This window comes from Balaenoptera physalus (assembly GCF_965194825.1).
Source record: "Balaenoptera physalus genome assembly, chromosome: 13".
NCBI classification, from domain to species: domain Eukaryota; kingdom Metazoa; phylum Chordata; class Mammalia; order Artiodactyla; family Balaenopteridae; genus Balaenoptera; species Balaenoptera physalus.
Window position 1 is genome coordinate 63,879,009 of NC_138892.1, and position 20,711 is coordinate 63,899,719.

The following is a 20,711-nucleotide window of genomic DNA, read 5'->3' on the forward strand; positions in this document are numbered from 1 at the left end:
ACTGATAATTCAGGTACAAATATTACTAACCTTTAAACTGTACAATTTCTCCATTCTGGGTTTTTGGCAATCCCTTTAGACAAACTTCACTGGTAAGAGCTAAGGCAATACCACAGCTTCCCAGCAAGAAGCCAATCTGCTGCCCTCCAGCATCCTGTGGAGAAAAGATAATGAGCAAGGTAGGGGAGTGAACGTGAGCATACTCAAGCCCAAAACCTGACACTTAGTAACACTCTGGCACTTGTGTGACACATTCATGGAACCCCCTGATATCTGGCAATTGTCAAAATCCAGTGACAATATGTTCTTCCAAATAATTTCTACAACACAATGATTTCCTGAGTGCAAATCACATTTTATTAATCTGACATTGCTAACGATGAATTCCACCAGCCAAATGTGACCTTTTTAGTCAATGGTCAGCAACACTCCTCTTTTAGATTAATCTCAGGAAAGGAAATAAAAGTGAACATAGTTAAGCTGTCTTGACCTAGCCATACCCCCAAATCCAAAAGCAAAGCAATTCAGGTCAGAACAAAATAAATAATGTAAATGGACACCAAATGTCCAAATTTACAATGAAAGTGAATGGACAGTTATATCCAAGGCCATATACTCCTTATTATTCTATTTTAAAGGAGGTAGATTTAAGCCTTACAGCAATAGCCGAGGAAAAAACCAAAAGAGATAGCCTAAAGCATTTCCATTAAAATTTCATCTTAAAAGTATCATTATGAAACCACATAAACACTGCCAACTTAATAATTTAAGAACAACCCTATGATTTCCTGACCAATCTAAAGATACTATACCCATCAACCAGAGTTTCAGGCATGCTACCAATTTCTTTATTCCTTTCAGAAAATAATTTTTCTTTTATAAATCCATAGTCTCCACCATATTTGTCTTCACCATCAACTCCCAATAATAAACTGCATGAGAAAATTAGCGTCAAACAGCTCATGGAGAAATCATTCAGTTAAACTTTGACATCTGCCACATATGCTTATTTTAGTAGGACGGATGTGTGGTCAAAGTAAATTCTGTACCCCTGAGTAGTAACACAACATCACTGCATCGCCCTTCGACTTAATGGAGGCCCCAGATTATGATACAGTTAAGGGAAATCCCTTCACAGAAAGGTTTCACCTATTGCAAATGTGGATTATCTGTAGTCTCTGAAGCAAGAGTGGTACTTTTTTTTGATGTGGACCATTTTTAAAGTCTTTATTGAATTTGTTACAATATCGCTTCTGTTTTATGTTTTGTTTTTTTGGCCCCGAGGCATGTGGGATCTTAGCTCCCCGACCAGGGATCAAACCCGCACCCCCTGCACTGGAAGGCGAAATCTTAACCAGTGCACCACCAGGGAAGTCCCGAGAGTGGTACTTTTTTTGTTGTTGTTGGCTGTACCACGTGGCTTGTGGGTTCCTCGACCAGGGATTGAACCCAGGTCCACGGCACTGAAAGCCCGAGTCTTAACCACTGGACCGCCAGGAAATTCCCGAGTGGTACGCTTTATAAATGGTAATCGCTGAAAAGTCAAGTATGTCCCCATAACTTTTAAGTGATATATAATACTAGAAAAATTCTATCTTGGTTGGAAACAGGTTATTTTCATGAAACTTATAAATATTCATAAATAAATTTTCTACAGCTTTCATGTTTTTGGAAAGTGAAGCTAAGTACTTAAGAAAATGGTCAGACTATTTTTTAATGTTGTAACTGAGTCAACTGATCCAAGAACCCAATGCCTGCCATGTCGCATCAGGCTACACTTCTCTTAAATTTAGCAATGTTACCTTTCTGGTAAGAGGTACCTCTATAGGCACTGGAATCACTTCGGCCAAGAGACATCCATAAAAAGCCACCATAAACATGACTGGATCATTGTTGGGGTAAACCAGGGCTACCTGTAGTACATAATGACATTCAATACAGAGGAATAAGAGGAGACTAACGCTTTCAATGCCACTAAGTGATAGATTTATATATGACATTTATCATGAACACAATACATCAGACTATTTAATGGCCTAAAGAAAATTAAGTTATTGAGAAGGATGCACAAATCTAAAAAGATCTCTGTTATTCCCATGATTATACTAGGCACAATTCGGGGACTATAATGTAATTCATCATCATCATCACCATAAGAATTTTTCATTTAATTCTATTGGTGATTTAGCAGTAAACAACTCACCTTCAGTAGTAAGTTAATTACTTAGAAAACCTAAGGCAATTTACTTTAGTGCAGGGCTAAAGCAATAAAATTAATGTGATGGATCTCTCTAGATAGACTAACATATTAAAGAATAAGCCTTATATCTCTCAGAGAGAACCTACAAGAATTGATGGACTCAATTACCACTTTAGGGCAAACCTAAGGTTTCTTACTTTTTAACAAATTCATTGCATTAATCCTTACTCACTTAACCAACAATGCAAGTATACTAGCAAGAAGGCATTTGGTAATAGGTATAAGCAATACTGGCAGAAACCATTATGAATATAAAGTTAATTCATTTACAAAAGATAAACAGTGAAACCTCCATAATATGTTCAAACCTGTGATCTCACCTGTAATGCATCAGAGGTAACTGACCCATCCTAATTTCCTCAAGGAATGCAAAAACACAGAAGTCACGATTGTTGTGGAGTTTGTTACTTGGCTTGGATATTCACAGATTAATATTTGAAACTTAATTATGTCACTGGACTTTTGTTTTTCCCTTTCTTTCTCTCACTTGCAAATCTCTTAACTCACTCCCAAGATAAGTTCAGTTCTGAACCTTCTAGAGTTCTCAAAAAAATACTAAATCCACAAGACATTTAAACAACCCATTTCCTTTCTGCACACAAGTGTCCATGTTGTTAGGAAGACACGAAATTACCTTCTTAGGGTTCAGTGAAGATTATGATACACTCACAAGTCATACATAAAAGTAAAAGCCATACTTTAGATGCCCTTTGCCAAAATGCAGAAGTATTAAAATCTTTAGAAGGCTAGTTTAGGAAATTTTGTAATCATGAGCCTACTAAAATGAATTCTGTTGTGTATGTAGCTGGTGTTTCATTCTACAAGTCCAAATGAAAAGTAATGTTTGATGATTAGAAGTAATTTTATTTATAAAGTGAATAAAACCTTTGAATATTGAAAAAATTTTTAATGTCACCTCTAATTTAAAAAGAAATTAATGATGGCAATTTGTTTCTTCTTAGAAGTAACATAAGTCTCCCTCCCTGTCCACACAAAACCCCAGAATATTGTTTTGAAAGTTTTATGGGGCATTTTTCAAAGAAAAAAATCAAAGAGTAAACTTGATTGCTATTTTTGTTGTCTAAATATTGAAATATTTATTTACAGAAAGACTTAGGTTTCTCTTTATTTTCATTAGTAAAGAGACATGTGAATATCCTTCAAACTATAAATGCAAGAATTATAACCTGGGTTGGAACCAAACCATTTTCATTTTCTAAGAGTAAGAGTTATATAAATTGTGCTGTTGTACATTAAAAATCCAGAATGTGCATGCTAGAAAACAGTAAACATCACCTCCCTAAAACAAACAAACAAACAAACAAACAAACCCCCAAAAGCCAACCAACCAAACAAAAAAACCAATTACCCTGTCTCCAGGTTTTAATACAGGTTCATTTTTGGTCCCCAGTTTATTAAGCAGTGTGTAGGCCAACTTTAAACTTCTGCTCCACAACTTTCCTGGAAAAAGAAAACAGTCATATAGAAAAACACAGGCCTACTTCAGCAAGAGGGCATTCAGTTCATCAGCACACCGAATGAGATAACGGCCACTAGCAAATGATACATTAGACAAGCATCACCCTCAACACACAGAGAGGCCCTCCACCACAAAAACTGCTTTACACTCACTCTAGTTTACGAAAGCCAGTGCTGCCTTCAAGCAAAAATGAAACATCACCAAAAGCTCACTCTGATTTAGATAATATTTCAAATTCTTCTCTGAAGTAATATGAATATCTTTAGAAATAATTTGATGTGAGCTGATCAGATTTAAAGGGAAGGAAACAAGTTTTTATCACAGGACTGAAAATCAGAAGACAGCTTCTTTCTAAGCTTTTTCTGAAGAAACACTTAACACATATGATACTGGATACCTGAAGTTAAGTGCAAAGTAAAAGTATGACTCAAATGATTGAGCATTCCATACCACTGTATTTCAGTGAAAACAGACAATAAAATGGAAATTAACTATGTGAAACGTGGATATAGTCAAAGATGTTAAATAAACATGTAAAGATTTGGCTAGTTGACTGCTTTCTTAAAGGGTACATGGATGAGATTAATGTACAGCTTCTGAAATGAATGCTAAAAACAATTTTAGGGGGAAAAGCCTATTGTTCCCCTCTTCCTGCTCCTTTCCCCAACCACCCTTAGAAATTCTTATTTTAGATTATGAAGAAAGTGAAATCATTTTATTTTGCAAAGATATGTTAGTTTTACACACAACTCATTCAGAGGGGCATTGAAGATGGAAACTCATGTCAATCTGTACAATTCTTTAAATAAAAACTATTTCTCTAAAATATTCTATATGGAGATCTATGGACAATGTATACCACTTGTGAAGGTAAAAAGGAATCTGTCTGAATAAACTATTACAAAATCTCACAGCCCAAGTTGAATCTATTCTTCTTGTTATTTAAAAAAAGAAATAATAAAAATAAAGTTATTTAAAAAATTTATAAAACAAAACTAGATGGAAAAGTACTGATTCTTTGTTCATTATAGAATTTTGTGCCTATTACACGCAACAGGCAGGATGAAGTAAATGACAAAGATCTAAAAAGTAACCAATTTCAATTTTTAGATAAAACCACCTGATTTTTACCATACGCCATTAATCCTGCCCAAATGTCTTCCTAAAATCCTCTCCTAATGTTTAAACATCAGTGGATCTAAAAAGTCTCTTTCTTCTTTTAAATATCAGCTGGCTTGCAACAGTCCCTTTAGCAAAAGAAAATATTTGGCAACAGCTGTACTTAGAACTTAGGACCCTATTAAAATAATTTAAAAGATCTATTGAAACACAATGACCAGTAACTGCTAAATAGCAAGATAACATTACCCATGATAATCTGAAGAACTATTAGGAGAAAAGGAAGGAACTGGAGTCCTGAAACTCACCATAAGTCAGAGTGTAAATTGGTTTCCCTGTTACATCCAGTGCAGTCAGACAGGGGCATTTTGCCTGAGTGGTGCCCCAGCGCTGCAGGGCCGACTCAAGAGCAGGAGGCCAGTTACAGATGACTCCTAATGGCTCTCCCTTCACAGGGGTCATCTGCCGTCCCTCAGGCTTGGGTTGGTTGGGGTCTGGCTGAGGTACTGTACCAAAACAACCCCAACAGGTTATGAAAATAAGATCTGAAGTAAGTACAAATACCAACTAACACAACTTAGGTCTCTAATCTCAAATATATTTCCCCTTTCCCTTTATCTTTATCTGGCTTAAACTCACTCTGAGAAAATAAAGGACATCGTTAGAAATAGTAATCCACAAACTGGGCCTTAATTCATTTTCCCCACATAATCGTAAAATCATATTTAATATATTTTATGCAACAAATCCTGACCCTGACAAAGCAAATTCCTGAACGTTCAAAAAAACACAAAACATACATTTCTGTTTAGCAATTTTACAATTTTTAGTAAGCTTGTTTTTAGACCTTTAGTTTGTGTCCAATGTTAGAAAGCCGGTTCCACCTCACCAGGTTATGTTTAATGATAAAGCATTGAACTATGAATCAGAAAACCCAAGCTTACATTCACTTTTTACTAGTGTGACCTGAGGCAAAACGAGTTATCCCAGCCTCAGTTTTCCTCATCTATAAAATGGGGATAGAACAGGGTCATATTGGACTCAGGCAGACAATGGGCATGAATGACAATGTTCCTTCCATGTCTCTATACCTCTGTGCACATCTCATATGGCCAATCCCTTTGCCTCCTGGTGAACTTGCATTCATCCTTCTCAGGATGCAGCTCTAATGGTACCTTCCCTGGAAAGCCGCCCGGGGCCATTCCTTCCTTAGTGCTTCCACACTGTGTGCTAGTGCACCCTTATTAAAGCACTGAGGATGCTCAAGAGCTTCTACTACTCTATAATTTTTTCTCCCCCTTTGACTGAGAGCTCTTTTTTTTTTTTTAATATTTATTTATTTATTTGGCTGCTCTGGGTGTCAGTTGTGGCACACAGGATCTTCGTTGCGGCACGTGGGATCTTTAGGTGCGGTGTGTGAACCCTTAGTTGCGACATGTGGGATCTAGTTCCCTAACCAGGGATTGAACCCAGGCCCCCTGCATTGGAAGCGTGGAGTCTTAACCACTGGACCACCAGGGAGGTCCCTTGACTGAGAGCTTTTTGAGAGAAGACATGGTTCATATTCCTCTTATTGCCTATAGTGCCTAATACATAATGGTTGTTCAATCAATGTTAATTAAATTGAACTGAACTTGGGGGACAAGAAAGAAAAGCACTAGATCATTAACATGGGCAATTCCAGAAACTGGAGGTGACTAATATTTCATATTCTTTCACATAGACAAAACTTAAGTCCTATTAATTTCTCTACAATAAACAAATATTATTCAAACATTAAAAAGCAAAAAAAAGGGCTTCCCTGGTGGCGCAGTGATTGAGAATATGCCTGCCAATGCAGGGCACACGGGTTCGAGCCCTGGTCTGGGAAGATCCCACATGCCGCGGAGCAACTGGGCCCGTGAGCCACAATTACTGAGCCTGCGCGTCTGGAGCCTGTGCTCCACAACAAGAGAGGCCACGATAGTGAGAGGCCAGCGCACCGTGATGAAGAGTGGCCCCCACTTGCCGCAACAAGAGAAAACCCTTGCACAGAAACAAAGACCCAATGCAGCCATAAATTTAAAAAAAAAAAAAAAAAAAAAAATCCTGCATTTTCATAGCAGGAAAGGTAATTTACATATAGAACAAAAGGCCAAGTATTCACTGAGTGCCAATTATGTATACAAGATGTGATAAACATTGAGAAGATAAATGCTGCACATATCATTCTGTGAACAAACATTTATTGCTTCTAATAATACCGGGTACAAGGAATACAGGGCCCATGCCCTCTAGGAGTATCCAGAGTACAGTGGGGACACACTCATACACAGAGCTAAGTAAACATTACCAGTGCATGACAGAGACAGGTACAGAGAGGGCAGAAGAGGGCCATGCCACCCAACTTAGGGGATGGGGTCTCCCACCTGGAGGAGGTAATGCCTGAGCTGAGTCTTAAAGGGAGGGGAAGGGTAGGGATTAGCCAGGTGAGTAGGAGATGAGAGAAGCATTATAGAAGAGAGAACAGATGGAACGAGCAGCAAGTATTAGAAGGGCAAATGAAATATGAAATAAATTTTATTTTACAGCTCAATTTAATGACAGGTTGGGGAAACTTACTTAAAATGTCATTCATTTTTCTACTGATACAAAACTAACAGTTTCACTTCCCAACTCAATAACATTTGCATATTCTCAGACCCTAAACCACCAGATTAAGTATAAAAATAAACATGGGTGATGCTAAATAGTTTTCTTTTTATGGACAGATTGTATATATGGTAGGCATAGTTCTGGTCATAAAAGTCTGTATATTATTGCCATCCATTAGGCCTCAATGCAGACCCTGGGGCACACTCTTCCAGACTTCCAAAGACATATAGGTATTTTTCTTTTCCAAAGGTAATTGTCATTCAAATAAAAAATTGTTGCCTATTTAAAATTAGTGGAAAGCTGTTAGCTCTATTCTAATTGAGCTCAAGTATGAATATTGCTCAAGTATGACTCTATTAAACCTTGACCTTCACTTGCCTAGTCAATACACAGTACTAAAAAGACTGAAGAGAATATTACTGGCACAGACACCTTGAAAATATCAGTCCATCAAGAAAGATGACCATAGTTCAATGAGTTTAGTGACTCCTAAAGAAACAGAAATTCATCTTAACCTCATACGTCAGGTTGCTTGTTGCTTCCTGCTGTACAAAGTGGGCTAAGACTGGATTTGGTCTACCAACATGCCTAGTTCCATTAAGGTCTGATGTGATCAAAGCCTACTCTTAGCCTCAGGACGTAAAAATGGACTGCAAAGCTACCAAGGCTTAGTTCTTTGGACGAAAGCTTTTGTTAGGTAGAACTATCAAATGGCCACCCTCATTCCATCTATGCCGCCATATAGTCCCCTCCCAATCCTTCTGTTAAATTCTAGACATCATATTATTTTATTCCTAAATATTTTTTTAATTATTGAATGAATAAATCACTCTTATCACTTCCTCTAGGGAGCCTTCCCTAACCACACAGATGAAACGGAATTCTTCCCTTCTCCAAACTGCCTGTACCAGTTGATACATACTTATTGACTAAACTCAGCTTTCACCTATAGTATGTGTTTTGACTAAATTGTAAACAACAACATGAAGGAAGAAGGAAGTGACTGTATTTTCGTGAACCTATTTCACGATCTACCATGTTAAAGCAGATACATATATGTGTTGACTGGTTGATTTAACAAAACGACTGGGTTATATCAGAAAAGAATGGGCAGGACTTCCCTAGTGGCGCAGTAGTTAAGAATCTGCCTGCCAATGCAGGGGACACGGGTTCAATCCCTGGTCTGGGAAGATCCCACATGCCTTGGAGCAACTAAGCCCGTGTGCCACAACTACTGAGCCTGTGCTCTAGAGCCCGTGAGCCACGACTACTGAGCGCACATGCTGCAACTACTGAAGCTTGTGCGCCTAGAGCCCCTGCTCCACAACAAGAGATGCCACCACAATGAGAAGCCTGTGCACTGCAACGAAGAGTAGTCCCCGCTCGCCGCAGCTAGAGAAAGCCCACGTGCAGCAACTAAGACCCAACACGGCCAAAAAAAAAAAAAAAGAATGGGCGAACTTTTGAGATCGAATTTGACACTCCTGTTCTAGGATAATGCCAAATATAAACAATTTTAAAAATTATGTGTTTGTTCCTAATTTCAAAGAGCATATGTCTGTGTTCCATAGTTATCTCTTTGTTTTTCTCTCCCCTCCCTCTTTACTTTTCATCTGAGATTTAAAATATAAAGAGCAGAAAGCTATGAACTCTTTCAACCAAAAACGATGCCTTGTTCATCCTTAAATCCTATAACACCTAACATGTAGTAACTGCTTATGAAATTTCTAAGGAATATACGTGTTTGTTAATATTACCACTACCTTCCACAATTTCTTCAGAGTCATCCACAAAAAATTCTTTTAAGGGAGGCCTTTTGGGTCGTTTCAGAGTGTTGAGAAGCTGCTGGATTTTTGTGGATACTCTGCTACTGACAGGAACACCTATAAGGGAAAAAATGGTAAGTTAAAATTAATTGATTTTAGGGATATTTCAGTTCCTCAATTCTCTTAGGAGCTTTTATTTCTAATGATGTTTGGCCTTTGTCCACAGTCTCATTCTATTTCAACTGGGCCAAACAGGTACAAATACGTACATTATCATTTTTATGACAACAGAGAAAAAATATGCTATTATTAATACTGTTTAAATATTTCATCTAACATTCCTTTTCTCTCATAGCATTCTTTTCTTTTTCCATACTTTTTGTTCAGAGTATCTTTCTGAAAGTATAGACTAAGTGTGAACAAGTGTTAGTGCTGCTACAGTGCAGACGTTGCAAAGAGGGAGCTCAAGATGATCTGTGTGAGTAGGTCAATCGCAGTATAGTTCTGCCACTGCTGGACATCAGGCACTGCTATTTATAATTCGAATTTTTTCTGTTTAACTAATATGCCCTATTCAGCTATCAAACAGAAATGCCTACCATCAGCCGTATCCATGAGGCTGGACCTGTTGGATCCTTTGTGCATGCCTTTAACTATCCCCGATGGGGGTAGATCAATATTTGCTGGGCGTATTGAGGAAGATGATGACGAAGAAGAGGTAGTTGTAGTGACGTCAGGGGGAGCAGAGAAATTCTCTAAGAGGGAAGAAACCAAAATTTAGAATTATATTACATTAGCAGTAAAAATAAGAATCTTTAAATCTTTTTTTTTTTTTTGGTTTGGTTTTAAAGAAGAAAGAAAACTACATAAATGGGACACTAGCTCCAATAAAACAACCTTTAAAATCACATTTTACTAGCAAGATATAATGAGAGAGGAAGAGGTTAAGCCAGGGCATATCAGCTTTCTAAAATTATTACTCTTGAGAACTTGAGCAGCCTTAGTAAGATCAAATCGCATATCAAATATTTCTCAAAAACGTTGTTTTCTACACAGAAAGTCTGGTAGAAATCCAATGTTATAGAAATAACCATAATAAAATAAAAATTGCAAGTGACTTCAAAATGAAATCAAAGTATGATCATTATGGCTACTAACAGTCTAGTCTTCTGAGCATTTCTTCATGTTTATGTTGGTTTATCTATGTTTCTTCTTTCACTGAAGACAGAAATTGTGTCTTGGGAGTCAGATTGCTCAAGTTCCCAAATGAAGAAAACCAGATAAAATCCGCTTTTAATTTTTATAAAATAACCAATAGGTTACTTGGATCTACTTGACAGAAAAGGTTCTTCCCTTGCTCTAAGCATGATTAAACAGTGTTGTTATATTCTGCTTCATGTAGGGATTCTTACTATAAAGAAATAATGATATAGTTGGAAGAGAGCCATTCAACAGGGATGTGTTACAAAAAACTTAGAAGAAGAAAACGAAAATTAGAGGAAGCAAAATACACAATTCGCAAGAATAATGAAAGGTCACTCGTAACTATGAAAGAGGGGAAAAGCATAATATAAACAATTTCTAAAATCAATTTGGGAGTAAGCTTTCCATGCCCCAAAAGTCTATAATTACTAGTTTAATATTTTTAAAAGCTTTAAATACTTTGCACAAGTATATTGCAGTATATTCTTTCTATAGGATAATGTGATAACAAAGCTTTAAAAATAGACATTTTTATTTGACCCAGCAATTCCACTTATAGGAAAACATCCTAAGAGGAAATAATCAAACAAATGCACAAAGTTGTGTGTTCGAGGATGTTCATTCCAGTTTCATAATAGCAAAAAACTGGATACTACTTAAATGTCCAAAATAGGGAAACGGCTAAAATAAGCTAGGGCATAGCCATACAGTTGCAAAATTTGAAACCATTAAAAAAACAGTATAATTCTGTATTAATGATATAGAAGATGCCTGTGATACACTGCTAATAAAAGCAGGTTATGAACATTATATTTAGTACAATTTCACTTCTGTAAAAACAAAAACAAAACCTTACATATTTAGATGCAAATACGGTCTAGAAGGATATGCATGAAAGTGATAACACTGAAGTGTTATCCATACGAAGTGTGTTTGTAGATTATTTTTCCTTTTAGCTGTACTTTCAAATTTTTCTTTTAGAAACATGAAATTACTTCTGTTAGAGCAGACATCCAAAAGGCAATAATGTTGGATAAAACGGTTCCTGTGGGTACCTGAACCAATAACTTTTCAGAGTGGAAGCAATATGAGATATGAGGTCAGATGAAATCATCTTTGTTAACAAAAATTCAGGTAAAGTTAACTGGGTATCCGGAAAATATTTTTAACAAGTGAAAGTGCTCTCTTTTGGACAATGTGGGAATAAAGCCTGACCCCACATGGCTCTGCTGGTCTTACCCTCCCAGCAGAAGAGGGGTGAGCATGCTCATCTGCAGCTGCTTCGGGAGCTTCAGTCGATTAAGGGCACAGCTCAGAGTGCAGGACAAGCCTTCAGTTGTTGGCACTTGGCCTTTTAATGTAGGCAAGCATACCCTCAAGGTAGCTGTTTTCTTTAACAATTATAGGCTTAAATTGAAAGGTTTCCAAGTTCTTCTTTTCAGAAATCAATTAATAGAATAAAGATATATATAAGGTGAAACAGGAAGGTCAGTGATATAAAAATTAAGACACCAAAATGCAAGTGGATTGTTAAAAAACAAGGAAAAGTATCACAGACACATGATGTTCATATACATCACTTAGTGCCATGTGTACCAACTAATTAAGCAAAAGCAGAGATCTGAACTGTATCTTTATCTGCAGATGTCACAGACTCTTAGAACACACATACACACACACACACACACACACACACAAAGCAGAGCCAAGCGAAAGCTATACTCCATAGAGGAGCATTGGCAGCAGGTAGCAGCTCACAGAGCACCGACATTCTCAGCCCGCACACTCCGTTGTAGCAATAGCACAGCAGCAAGGACAATAAATCCAGTCTTTATGCTAAAGACAAAAGGGTCTTATTGACATTGTCTTAGCTCAGAATTTGCTCAGGTTTAATTTTTTTTGTTTGAGAGAATGTAGACAACAATCCTGGGAAAATCTAATACGTTACATCTTTTAACACCTTTTACTTGATGGAATATTCTCCAATAGGGATAAACCACACTAAGACTGGTGTTATATCTTGCAGCTTGAGTATTGCTTATCGAAATAGCTATGGCTTCAGGTGGGCAATACTATGTACCAATAATGCAGACGCTCTCTATCATTCCAAGTGTAATGCTCGTGTTTCCTTCTTTGCCTCATTAACTGTCATGTTCTTTCTGATTCTATTTTTTTTAGGCCACCCTGAAAAACCTAATACAAATCATAACCTATTTCCTGGATACTGGGAGCCAAATGGAACATAATTTGGGCTTCTCGGGTAGATCCAGCTCCTACCTATTCGAGTATTGGCAAATACATCAGCTAGAGACCCACTGGTTCCTTTGACCTCTCCATGGGACAGCGTAGAAGATGCGGATGAAGAAGTGGACGATCCCTGAATTGAACGGTTGATCCAGGACTCAGCGTTCTGTAAGCTCTGTTGCAAGGCAGCAGAGAGCGCAGCTTGGCGTCTCAGAGAGCCCTCATCCTCAGAGGCCGAAGACGTGTCTGTGTGGAATTAGAAAAAAAGAAGTTCTCGATCCTGCCTAGAACAGAGGGCTTTCAGATCTTTCTCATCGATCACACATTCAATTTTGACAGCAGCAAAGAACATACATATTCTTAAGGTAGATTAATATGTAAAGTTTCTTGAGAATCTCAAGGAAAGGTTTATGAACCAAAGTCTGCAAAAATAAAGCAGCCAAATTTTAGAGGTAATTTTAAGCTCTTTTAAAAAACCCATTTTAGAACATTTAAACTTCACTGTTTTTCTGTTCTGAGCTTAATCAGTATCTAAATTCTTCTGGCTTATCTCCTTATGTTCAAATAATGCTGAAGTGCTTCTATATCTTCCTCAGTCTCTTTATTAGAGAGCCTTGTGATAGGCTGCTATACTGATTTTCGTAAGTACTTGCTAATTAGAGTCTACTTAAAAGAAAATGATCTTGATGGGAAATATAAACATTTATTTTTGGTAACAACAACTAAAGTGCCAAATAGTGAACTAGGTGTTGAGGAACTGACTTATTCTTATGTGGAATAAGAAACAGTGCTCAGCCTGGAGGCATTCATGGTTTTAGTGTAAAAGCCAGCTGGTCACAGGGCACAGGTGAGCTCTCCAAACGTGACTGGAGAGGTCACAGATCTGTATTTCTCTCCTTGATTCCCAGTCAGAGAACTGTGAGAAATTCACTGATGTCTCTATTTAGACTGGCTCTGACTTCAGGAAAATAAGGTCTAAATTAGAAAAGCATGTTGAAAAAAAGAAAAAAAAAAGAAAAATTCAACCAAATATAGGATAGCCAAGGGAAGCAGAAGTCAGGAATTTATTCCAGGGCTCCGAGCTTACGAGTCATACAAGTTAGAGTGGCATTTAGTCTGATGTCAGATAAACCCTTCTAAATGATTTTGAGGGTTATAATTTATGGCCTGTGGATGGAATTTCATTCAATTTTTTAAAAATTAAATATTCTGTGGTTAGTCCTGCTGAACTCTTTCCTCTAACTCAGGTGAAACTGTGGGTCCATGTTCTATTACTTCGGTTCAGAGAGCCAAACAGATAACAAACAGGGCTAGAACACTGCTAAAACCTGACAATGGAAATTCGAACAATAAAAGACTAATTTAATCTAGAAGTCAGATTGTGCAGATCCGGAGTAAGAAAGTTAGAATAATGACTACATCCTTGCTTCCTGCTCTGAACTACCTCTGACTCATTCTCTCATACTGAAGGAGATCTGAAGCCCAAGACTGACTTACTTACTTACTTATTTTTTACAATGTACTACTTAGCTACGTAATATGTGCTGGGAACTGTCAGGTTCTGGGGATTCTGAGATGTATGAATTCTTCTGAGACAGTAAATGCCCTAAGAAGGCTTACCATCTAATATAGGAGATACACAACTCCTCAGACTATTTCATACGAATATAACAGATGCTAAGAAATGGGGTGAGCAAAGGGTTTCACAGGAGGGGCACCAATCTCAGTCAGGGATCTGAAGTACTTCCATGTAAATGGAGCACACTTTGAGGAGGGAAGGAAGGGCAAAAGATGAGGCTGGAGAGGTAAACAGTGACCAGACTCCAAAGGGATAAAGCGATGAGGTTCTTTAAAAGGAAAAGAGATTTATAATTAAACAGAGGGTGATTAAAGGAAAATACAGAGAAAGAGAAGTAACAGAATCTGTAACCTGTTACTTAAGGAAAACATTTTTGCATAATCTCCAAGAAAATATTCTAACATTTCATCTGTACCTTGGGAGGCAGAGATTTCTGTCTTTGCAAATATGCTTAAAAAAAAAAAAAAAGTACATGTGGGAGGAATGGGACAGGTGAATCTGACCCTAAGAATAAAGTATTTTCGGGGTGATACATCTCAGGATCCCACAAACCCCACTGTATCTGCAGGCTGTCTTTACCGAATCATTTATTGTAATCTGTGTTAAGTCTAAAATCAGAATAACTCAATTTTAAGAAGATAGTAAAACCAGTATTTTCATGATTAGGTTTATGGAAAATTGGCTTCATTATGTTCCTATATTGGATCAACATGTAATTAGGTATATTGTTTCAATTCAACTACCTCATTTGCCTGCCAGTCCTCCTCAGAGTGTTTAGTGACTACAACTGTGGGGAGGCTTAGCGCAGTGGAAAAAACATGGCTTTGGTGTGCTCCTTCCATTTGAACTCTGGGGTCCACCACTTACTAGCTATGTGACTTGGGGACAAAATTACCCATCTGAGAAGGTTGTTTGCTTGTTCGTCCATTCAACAAATGCTCTAAGTACTACACTAGTTGGTAGGAATAAAATGGTAAGCAAGAAGACACAGTCCCTGCTCTAACAGGACTTAGAGTCTTAAAGGAGTTCGAGGCAGGCACCCAAGGAAGTGAGACCTCAACCAGGGTGGGAACGGTAAGCAGGAATTACTTAGGAGAGGAGAGTCAGGAAGAGGGAACAGCATGTGAGAAACCTGGGAGGGGACAGGAAACAAAGCACATTTGTAGATCTGGAAGAAATGAGACCAGCTGAAGCACAGGATGCAAAGCTGGTACTGACGAGAGATGAGGCTGGACGAGTAGACAGCACTGGGTTGCTAAGGGCCACATAAGTCAGCTAAGGAAACTCGCCTCTGTGCTAACTGCTGTGTGAGACCACGAAACGAGACAAGCTACAGAAAGCACCAGCAGTGCCAGCATATAGCAGGTGGCCAATAAACATCAAGTCCCCTTCTGCCCTGAAAAACCCACCCTATGTTACCTCACAGACACAAAACTGTGGCTGTGAAAAGCTTACAACTGATCGCATGTTAAGATCACACAAAACGCAAGCACTGCTCTAGGACTATGTCTTTTTAAAGATAAAAACAAGCTCCCTTAAATATTCATACATTTATTTGGTACCTTTTTTTTAAAGTAACTGTCACCCATGAAATTGTTATGGATTAGTAGGAAATTGGGCAAGATTAAATTAATATTAATAGAAATAAAGCTATCATTTTCCCACTGATTCTGCTCTGGCTGAACAGGAACTCACAACTCTTATCCATCGTAACTAAAGTCCTTGCCTAACTTCTTGTATATTATTAATATAATAGGTCTACACAACAGAAAACTATTTTGGAAACACAGTTTGACCTTCAGGTTCTAACTGATGTGATTTTAACACAGTATCATTTAATACTGATCACCAGAAGCCTAAAATCCATTTATAACCAATTAGGAAACATATAAACAATTAGTTTGTGGACTTTAAGGGAAGAAAAGTCCTGAATTTACTAACTGTTCTTAACTGCTGTAGCACTCTTTAGCCATTTTTAGAAATGACTACCTTATTCTTGGTAGAAAATATATCTATTATATCTAAAAATGTTTATCTTAAAATTTTAAATACCTACCATATTATCTTTCCATCCCACTCCTGGGTATCTACCCAAGAGAAATGAAAGCATATATCTATCTGTACAAGGACTTGTACATGAATGTTCATAGGTGCTTTATTTGTAATAGCTAAAAATGGGAAACAACTCAAATGTCCATCAACAACTGAAAGGATAAACAAATTGTGGCATATCTTTATGATGGAATACTACTCAGCAATAAACAGGAGTGAACTACTGATACACACAACAACATGGATGAATCTCAATATAATTATGCTGAGTTAAAGAAGTCAGACCTTCCACCCACCGAAAAGAAGAACAACTGTGTGATTCTATTAATACAAAAACATGAAATTCTAGAAAATGCAAACTAATGTATAGTGACAGAAAAAACAGATCAGTGGTTACCTCATGGGGATGGGGAGAGCTGAGATTACAAGGGAATTATGAGGAAACTTTTGGGGGGGTGATAGATATGTTCATTATCTTAATTGTGGTGATGGTTTCACAGTTTTGCTATGTCAAACATAGCAAAGCATATGCTTTAAATATGTGCAACTTATTGTATGTCGATTACACTTCAACAAATCTGATTTTAAAAGGTTTGTAGGGGTGAAAAAGATGCCTTGGTGAGAGGATGGTAACATCTGAAGGTTAGTCTATACAACCTGAGGGTATAGTGCAAGCTGCAAAAGTTCCTGGAAAGACAGCGCTTGCCACTGGGTTCTGAGAGCTGATACCCAAATTAGGCCCAGATACCAGCTTAGAACAGCAGGTAAGTCAAGATTCACTGAAAGAAAGACCTCATCCTAACAACTATTCCAAAATATGCCACATAAACTAGGCCAGAAAATGGGAGCTTCAAAGAACAAATAAAGGAAACAACCATTAACTGTTAACCATTGTACAGTTAGTGTACAATATTCTGGAGCCCATGAAAAGAAATTTTTGTGTGTGTTTGGGGTTGGCAGGCGGGAAGGGGTGGTATCAGGCAGGAAAGTGTCATGTTCTCTTGCATTGGTGGGCCAGGGGAATTAAGGACTTTCAGAAGCTTCAAGAGAGGCAAAGGAAGTTTCCATGTAGGCAAAGATAGAGTTTGAAGCTTAGGAGGGAAAAGCTTTAGAGACCCAAGAAGGGGCAGTCTGGGAGTAAAAGCATATATGGAAGAGAAGATTAAAAGGTTAGTTCGGGAAGCAGTCCATTCTGAATTTACGTTGGGCTACAAATTCTGAACAGATTAATCTAGCACTAAACTCAACAAGGGTGAGTACTGATTCACCAGACAAGGCTTAGGGAGATGTTCAGAGCTACTCAAGAGATTTTCCAGCATCCCACAGTAACCTGTGTGGACAGAGAGCTGGCTGGGGCTGAAAATCACTATGTAGAGCCTAATCAGCAGCGGCCCATGCATTGCCCAACCATTAACATCCAAACAGGGATACTTACGAGGGAGGGGCACTCACTAGTAATAATTACTCCGGGGTCACTCTACCTATAAGAGATCTCCAGTTTTTCTAGGTATTGTCCTAGGTCTATGAAAAAACATCTCACAAAATGAACTAATATTACAATTAATATTGGGGTGAGAAGAGAGTTTTTTTTTTAACTTATTGCCTACTTGAAAAGTTAGACCAAACATGCAGCAATTGTCAGAGCTCCAAAATTACCAGAAAACATTTACTTGACAGTATGGCAGAATGCGAGGCAATATGCCAAGTGGGAGAATAGGCTTTTAAAATCAGACTGCTTTGAAGTCCAATCTTAGCTCTGCCCCACTGATAGCTGTTGGGCAAATCAGTTCTTACAGGTCTTAATTCTACTGTTTGCTGTTGTTGTTCTTTTTCTATTGATTCTCTTTCATGGTGGATCTTAAAGAAAGAAAAAAAAAAAAGAAAAAGAAAAAGAAAAAAAAAATTCAGTGGATCTTCATCTGTGGGGATCGTAAGTCCCTGGACTGATGCTGTATCCTTCCAGAAACCATTTGTGCCCCAGGTTATCATCAGCCTAGGACCACTTTCTAATGTTAGTTCTTACCCGGCAGGACACTGAAATTCCATTCTTGTACCTACTGACCACAGATTGTTAGGGAAGGTCCCTGACCCCATAATTCTGAGGCCAGGCAACAGGCAAGCTTTCTCGACAAGGTCTTCTTTTGTTGGCAGGTTAATTTTTTCTAGTTCCCCCTTCTGCTAAAGATGTGAGTCCCTCTTGGGGTCTCAATTCCAGCTTCCAACCTTACACAGGTCCAAGGTTTTATCTTTTCTACCCTTATAGTAATTAAAATTTAGGCTCCTTGTTTACTGTCTCCCCTCTCCCCGGGCAGCCAAAGTCAGCTGCATCTCATCACACTGATTTTCAGTGATCATTCTCTTCCTCTTGCTCCTGTTTGTATTTAAAAGGAAGCTGGTTATATTCTATCTAGCATTTCGAAAGAGAAATTTTCTTTCCTCTCTTTCTAGGAGAGAACTTTCAGGTTATCTAACTGACTACATAGCTAGAAACAGATGTCTGAGCAAGTTATTGAGTCTCTTTAAATCTGTTTTCTCATCTGTAAAATGGTACAGAGAATTGTTGAGAGAACAAATGATAAAAAATATATATGTTAAGCACTTAGCCCTTTGACCAGTACACAGAGGTACTCAAGAAATGGTAACTATGAAATTACTTTTATTGGAAAACCTTAAATTTTACAATAACCTATTGAAATAAACAAATTCAATCTGATAGAGTGGGTTTTTATTGTGCTTTGGCTTAAAGAATATTGAATACTAATCGTCCAAGTAATTATGGAGCTTTGCTCATAACCCATACCAATAATGAAAGTATGATATTAAAAGATCCAAATCTATTAATTAGACCACGTTTATAGAGGTCTGATTTGCCATCTCTGTTTACTTTGTGGTTTTGAATAAAATTAGAATATTTCGGGGAAACTCTCCAAGTTGGTAACTATCTATTATGTGTTTTGGACTATAAGCTCTCAGAAGGCAATAGCTATTCAATTTGTTTGCAATAATACCCATTCCAGGACCACGCATACAGGAGTATCTATTAAGTAAAAAAGGACTTCCCAAACCTGACACTTTAGTAGAGAAAAAAGAAAATCAAGAAAGGAGTCTGACACATAATTGCTGAATGACCTGGGGCAAATCACTTCGTGACTATAAGGTTGTTTGTTTCCTCATCTCTAAAGAAGTCTGGACTTGGCAATTCTCAGAGTAGTTGGTTATGAGGAACAAATGAGGCAGTGCAGCCACTGGTATATGAAAGTCCTTTACATAGTATAATTCTATAAAGCATCATTAAAGTGTGTTAAAAGTATAACAATATCCCAGTCTGTTCATGGGCATCATTTTCATATATAGAAATGCAGAGAGATAAATTTCTCTTCTGTCCGGCCCTATGAATTACTACTGTAGGCACTTTCAAGCAGAGACCTGTGGACACAGACCTCTAAATTTTAAGCTTCATTCTACACAAGTCAGTCAAAATACCTTACTGTGCTTTGGGGTCATTATGTGGTCTATTTGTTCATCTGTGTACCCTCAGAACGCAGTGTAGGGTAAGTCCACACGGGTGCAGAAAAAGCTTAGAGGAGAGAAAATATATGCTGTAGTTTTTGCATTGTGTTTATCTGTATGAATGAGTAATAGTGTTACACAAAGAACCCCTACACAGAAAGAGCTGAGGTAATTGCCTCATGACATTAGTAAATGGTTTCAGCACATAGAGGGAACTGGATGGCAGTGATTCAAGCAGTCTAAAAGACTATGTAAAAGGCCACAGGCACTAAAAGAACCATAGACTGCTACCAACTTGGAGAATTTAAATTTTCCAATCCACAAGACAGAAAGCAGTGCACATATCAATAAGCAAATTTTAGGCTGACTGACATTTTATTATTTGAGAAGGATTTATGAACAAAAGACAAATGATTTCTCATGCTGTTTACCATATTTTCCAGACTATATGATACTATGAATAAAGCCAAGACTTATGACATAGTTTACTCCTTAAATCCTTTTTGTTAAATCTCTCCAAAAACAGCTCTAAATTTCCATCAATTCAGTAATTCCGATAGTTATGTGTTGGGTGCCTCCCAAAGAAGCCGACTGGCCAGCGTGCTCTAGCAGGTATCCCAGAAACTAGGTTCACCTGGCACAGCACGTGCAGAGTAAGGGCTCTGACTGGAAACATGTTTTGTGATGTGTGTGTGGTGCGGCTTCTCAGCACGCAAAGGAAAACACAACTAAAATACTGTGAAATTTGAGGTTAATTTTGCTCTGCAAGACTGGCACAACTTTTCTAGAAAGAAAGTCATAGCAAGGTCACTTTTATAGCTGCCTAGAATCGGTTTTTTAAAAAATCAGTCTATAACCAGCAAT

At 37.8% G+C, this 20,711-nt stretch overlaps 1 protein-coding gene across 5 annotated transcripts in view; it reads right to left on the reverse strand.

The window, feature by feature from the left end:
- The window catches only part of DIP2B (disco interacting protein 2 homolog B), a 246,041-nt gene that overhangs the window by 53,869 nt on the left and 171,461 nt on the right, over window positions 1–20,711 (reverse strand). For 2 of the 5 annotated variants that reach the window (XM_082421289.1, XM_082421285.1), the window contains exons 5-11: window positions 12,740–12,952; window positions 9,859–10,014; window positions 9,254–9,376; window positions 5,168–5,365; window positions 3,630–3,721; window positions 1,803–1,913; window positions 31–154 (exon numbers count right to left, since the gene is read on the reverse strand). In XM_082421289.1, the coding sequence (XP_082277415.1) occupies window positions 31–154; window positions 1,803–1,913; window positions 3,630–3,721; window positions 5,168–5,365; window positions 9,254–9,376; window positions 9,859–10,014; window positions 12,740–12,952 (1,017 nt within the window). The remainder of the gene's footprint in view (window positions 1–30; window positions 155–1,802; window positions 1,914–3,629; window positions 3,722–5,167; window positions 5,366–9,253; window positions 9,377–9,858; window positions 10,015–12,739; window positions 12,953–20,711) is intronic. The other 3 variants (XM_082421286.1, XM_082421287.1, XM_082421288.1) reach the window with 3 other exon arrangements.